At 38.3% G+C, this 6,029-nt stretch overlaps 1 protein-coding gene across 2 annotated transcripts in view; it reads right to left on the bottom strand.

Annotated features, from left to right (window-relative positions):
* Positions 1-337: 337 nt before the first annotated feature.
* The window catches only part of LOC149575039 (uncharacterized), a 125,349-nt gene continuing 119,657 nt past the window's right edge, over positions 338-6,029 (bottom strand). For both annotated transcript variants that reach the window (XM_089814901.1, XM_089814900.1), the window contains one exon: positions 338-1,263. In XM_089814901.1, the coding sequence (XP_089671027.1) occupies positions 491-1,263 (773 nt within the window). In that variant the 3' untranslated portion in view covers positions 338-490. The remainder of the gene's footprint in view (positions 1,264-6,029) is intronic.

Raw genomic sequence — 6,029 nt, 5'->3', positions numbered from 1 at the left:
AAGAGAAGTTGCCCAATATTTTAAGAGAAAGCAACTTATGTGATTTCAGAAGGCTATATGTTCTGAATTTGTGATTAATTGTCACTGTTATATTATATCACGAAGTACTGCTGAAGAAATACATTTTTCATGTACCCTAACAACTTTTTCAAATGATAAGATACTGATTTATTTTCAGTTATTTGAAAAAAGGCATCCTTAGAACAAAACTGTCGCATGCTTACGTAATTAATTCATTAGAAAAGAAAAACCCTAGTAAAACCTTACTGCTCAAAAATACATAATCAAATTGTTTACATGTAATACATGCAAAAAAAAAAATCAGGGAGAATAATCATGAAATTGCAAAAATGTGTCACTAATTAAAATAATACATCAACTTGTTTTTCAGTGAAAAAATTATTTTGCAAAGACATGTTACAGAGCATTAACATCCAGCATGTAATAATATTCCAAAGAATCATTACTAAAAACTGATCAAAAGTTAAATTCACCGCCTATGGTAGCGGCTACCTTCAGACCTGTCTTTCTTCTGTGAAGAATAACTATCAGCCAATCCATGCCTTCTCTCTGAAGACATATAATCTGGGTTACCTGGGCTATAAATCTGAGGCGAATACCTGCCAGGACTCGAAGAAGAATATGGGATTGGACTATGAGGAGAATACTGTCCATAAGAACTCCTGCCATGCTCACCATATCTTGGACTCATACCTGTAATGTGCGCACTCCTTGAAGAATTGTCCAGAACATGAGGGGTTCTCCGCCCACTGTCAGAGGCAGATCTAGTTAAACTAGGATATCTCATTTTAGACTGCTGAGATTCACTTGAGTAAGTTGGACTTGGAGTACTGTTTGTTCCTCTGCCTCGCAATATAAAATCATTTCCAGAACCATTATTTCCAGCTCGTTCGGTCCCAGGAGGTTCATCTGGTAAACTGTTATAGTCCCTAGATCTTGCTTGATTAAAGCGACTTCCTCTTCCAGGCATAGATGAAGAGCCTGGTGAACTGTAGATTTGCCCAGCATCAGCTTTTTGAGTCATGCTAGGATCATCTGAAGCAAGATTAGAACCATTCCAGAGTCGTTCATCTGCATTTTCAGGTATTGGAGCATTTATGCCTGGAAACGGAACTGTCATCCTCTTACTTTCTGATGACTTTGAATTATCACTGTCAATGAACTCGCCCTCCTCCTCCGGTTCCATATTTTCATCACCAGCATAGATAACAATTCCTGAAGGCTCATCTGGATCATCTGAATCTGGCATCACATTATTAGGAAATGAGCTACAGAATAAAGAAGCACTATAACTCGTTTTCATTAAGAACACAAAAAGTGAATTAGCAAGTTGACATTAAATTTTAATTGATGAAACACAGTGCTCAAAATATAGTCAACCTTCTCAGATGAAATGCACATGTATGAGAGAAAAATTTAGCAACACAAAATACAGAGAAGGGAAAGCTAAATTAGCAATATCCAACGATGGAATCCCAAAATAGCACAAGTGCATTTCAGGTAAGCTTCAAACAGTGTTACCCAGTAAAGTTACCATTATTGAATACTTATGCAGTATGTATGAAAAAAAAAAAATTCACTATAAACCCTTGCATTGCTTTTGATCACAGATTTTTAGTCAAGCTTTTATTGTTCAGCACAAATAATCTTAACATGTATTTATACTAAAATAATAATTGATAAGAGGAGTTCAAAATAAGCCTAAGGTCAACCATCTCAGAAGAAATGGAAATCTATGGTGGACAGCTTAAGCACCATGGCAGATAGAAAAGGTGGAGTTAGACTTAGTGTACAACAATTGGAATACTAGTGCAGCACATATGGACTTCTAGTGCTCCACATGTGACCTTGCCCTAGCTCCTAAAAAAGGGTCCTTCCAGGGATGGGGGCAAAATGTCCCCCTGCTGCCCACCACCACCACTGCCAGATGGGAATATCTGATTATCCCCAATGTTGTCCCTACGGTGTACATCCTTGCTGAAGCCAATGGCATCCCAGGGGCATCCTTCTCTGCAGGGGCCGAATGCCAGGGAATGCATTAACTCGTGTCTGTATCCTGTAACACTGCTATAATAAAATATTTTGGGCATTTTGCAGCAGTGAAGAGCTTGATTTAATAAGTTAGATGTGCATTGAGCTGTTAAGGAGTACAGTTTTCCAGATTTTCGGAATTGCTTAATTTTTTGAACATTTTTATGGATGGACATTACTTTCCCCAAAATTTGGAGGTTAATTATTTTTTATTTTTGGAGAGACTGACTTAGTTCCAATCTTCAAGGCTGTCAACTCATTAAGATGATTTCACCCTATTAACACATGTTGAAGTCCTCGTGAAAAGAACATCCATGTAAATTCAGGAGCCAGAAACACACAGATTACTCAGACTCGTACCCAGAGTGAGATCACTTCACGCAGTGCTTGAAATATTATCTGGCAGGTCACAAGCTACAGAAGATTATGGCAAAGGCCTTACACAAGATCTGTGTAGCACTGCCCAAGAACAATGATGGGGAGCACAATCTGGAATAAAGTCAACTGTTGAAGGATCTCCCAAAGAGGACAGAACATTCTCTTTACTACTGATCCTAATGGAAAATTGAGCCAGGTTTTCAAACAGCAAAGCATTAAGAAAGTAACTGTTATATGATTTCAATATGCTTGCATGCATTTCACTATGATCCACTTCCCTATTGGTATGAAGAATGCTGTTGACCACAAAATAAATGCACAAACTCTTAAGAAAGTTTTTGCAACCTGCAGACAGTGAAAAGGAAAAGCTCATGGAAAATATATTGGAACCTACTTGTTCCAACTGCAAAACGTGTGATGTGTCTATTATGTCCAACTCAATAGAAAGATGTAGCTAACAAATCATAAACCAACTTATCTACAATTTCTTTTTCAGTTCCTGGAGTGAAATCTTACTCGAGTACTTTTCTATTATGCCTAGGTGTATGTAGTAACTCACTAAGTCTCATTGACCCAATGAAGCAATAGTCACCAAAAAAAATCATGACTGATTGCAATTAATAGTAGTCAGCCATGGCCCCAATTTTTCACAATTTTCTTGTTTATGAATTGAGATTAAATCATGCAAATAATCTGTCTACAAATCATGAAAAAAGAACTTCTAACCACAAAAATGAAGCCAAAATGTGAAAAAAACCCATGAAAGTCCACCAAATATGTCTATAGGCTGCCTTAGCAAGCCTCCCTGCAGCTTTGCACACATGTTACATCTATCACTACTTGGACCACATTCTGGGGCCCAACCTCCTCAATGACCTCCCTAAGAACGCAAAACTGAAAATCAGCATATTGATGATGCCCTAAGCAATCGATTGCCCTCACAAAAGTATGGGCCCTTAGTGCATGGGATCATGATGTTGATGAGTGGACGATGTCTTATGTTCATCCACCCATCCACAATAATGCTACAACCCAACTCCATCCAGCATGCCTTCATCTGCTCCATCAAAACCTCGATCTTGTTATACTGCGTATCGAAGATCATTTTCCTCAATTTGTGCTCATCAAGTTGCACAAATGATGGCCCTCCCTCCTTTGCTACCATGGACATCATGTCCCCAAAATAAGGAGATCGAGCTACATGCAGTGGGATGCCATTAGCAAAGAAGAATGAACCAATGATATCGTTTGACTAACCCTTCGTGTACATGCTAAATATATCAGCAATGGGGTTAGTAATAGAACTTCTCACATTCAATTTCCACATGCTGTTGTCCCCTGTTGAACTCTGAATGGATAAAGGAAAGGAAGTTAAATCTGAAAGCCTCTACTCTCTAATGCAAGATATGTTGGCAATTTGGCTAGGTAGATAGTATGGAGTTTTCATAAATGGCAACATATATATTCAGTATTAAGTGAGTAGATTATGAAGATGAAATTTTGGTAGGACTAAGAAAATTGTCCAAGTATTATGAAGTTTATCTCTCAGCAGAGACACAATTTTGGTTAGCGCAGTTCACACATGCAGATTTAGCACGTGCGCAGTTAGCAAATGATAGTATAGGATACGAGGAACAAACATGCAAGTGCATGAGTCATTATAGTCAGTACGAACAGAGCTATTAATGGTATAGTGATCACAGGTATGCACAGGCAGAACAGGATAAAGATTACAAAATTGATATTTTAACTTAAGGAAATTGTTTTGTTTAGCAAAACAATTGCTTGACTAATTAGGGACGCATCCTAGATGTTAACCCTAAGTGAGAAAAAGTCAGTTTTGAATTTTGGGACACGGGATGATATGAAGGTTGACATAACAGAAAAATATGGTATAAAGGATAGAACTTTGGATGCGAAGTCGTGTAATGTTTTGTAATGCTTTTGTGATAATTATGTCATTGTTATGTGATGCGAATTTGATGTTAATTGCAGTAAGAGGCAGTTTATGCGAAGATTGTGCAATGAGCAACAAAGATCATATCAGATATTGAAGATATCAACATTTGCAAGAGGTTTTTGTATCTACTCCTTTTGTATATAGAACATCATTGTATATTTCATGTTTGAGCAGTGGGCTCATCTTGCATACATTTTGTAATTGTAATAACAAATCCTAAAAGGGTTGAGGCTTCTAACCAGGTCTAGTCCTCTAACAAGGACCAAGACACTATACGGATGTAATAGAATCCTAACAGGATCAATATCTTTCATAAGATACTTTTGATTAGTTGATCATTTTGTGGATACCATCCCCACCGGGGTTTTCCCTTGGTCAGGGTTTCCCTAGTTAACAAATAATGGTGTTATGAGTTGCATTGTGTTACTATTATGTTTACTTTTCAATTTAAACACATGCGCATGTTTTAAGATTGTAAAAGGTAACCATAGTAGGGCAAAATTTTGTGAAATACTGACACCGCCCCCCAACCCATGCACCCCTCATCCCCCCCTCAATATTTCCTATTTCTAACAATTGGTATCAGAGCACAATTACACAGAAGAAGCCAAACAACTTGAGTAAGATCTCTATGGATATGAATTAGTTGCAGAAGAACCTGGATTAAGCTCTTGAGCAATTTGATGTACTCACAAAGGAAAGAGATACTCTGAGGGACAAGTATGAAAATGCGAAGGACTACATTGAGAAGCTGAAACACAAGATAGAATCTATCAAATCCAAGGAGTCTAAAGATCAGGACAAGGAAAGAAAATGAGATCTTGAAGCATGAGCTAGACATTACAAATCTAAAGTTGAGTCTCAAGGATGATGACAAAGAAACTGAATTAGATTTGAGATCTGAGAATGCAGATCTTAAAGCAAGCTTACAAAGGTGACATCTAACTTGAGGCTACAAAGTTCGTGTTATGATCTTGGTGGGAGGCCTTCACTAGCACCTCGGGGTTTTGGTGCAATGGTTCGTACCATGTGGTATCAGAGCCTCCACTCAGGTTCGAGTCTCAGAGCGGGTGGCAACACTGGAATTGCAATATTCGTACGAGGCTCATACGACCAAGGGAGGGCCTATCGTATGGGCGCACATCTAGCCTGAAGTCTAGACTGCGGAGCGTGGTGGGATGTTATGATCCTGGTGGGCGGCCTTCACTAGCACCTCAAGGTTTTGGTGCAATGGTTCGTACCAGTTGGAATATGCAGAACTTGAGAAATACAATACCATTCTGAAAGGAGAGCTTACACAATCTAAGCAACATCTTGAGAAGTTGTATTCAAGTAGTTAAAAGCTTGATGAGCAGATTTTGGCATAGTGAGCTTATGATAAGATTGATCTTGGATACTTTGGAGGAGAATCATCTAAGAGATCTAAAGTTACTAAGGAACCAGATCTTGTGATCCAACAACCTGAACCACGGCAAGAAGACGTAACAAGGTTGAGTCAAATCAATCTGAAGATGTACTTAAGCAATCTGAACCATCCAAAGAAGTAAGAAGACAATTTGCTAAAAGATGGTATGCATGCAATGAAGTTGGTCACAGAAAGGACTATACAAGTAAGTAGACTAACCCTATTTCTGGTTAT

The sequence above is a fragment of the Cupressus sempervirens genome, chromosome 2 (genome assembly GCF_028749045.1).
Source record: "Cupressus sempervirens isolate cs-2001-9-10 chromosome 2, ASM2874904v1, whole genome shotgun sequence".
Lineage (NCBI taxonomy): Eukaryota > Viridiplantae > Streptophyta > Pinopsida > Cupressales > Cupressaceae > Cupressus > Cupressus sempervirens.
The sequence above is the reverse complement of the archived record's forward strand: the minus strand, read 5'-3'. Positions and strand labels throughout refer to the sequence as shown.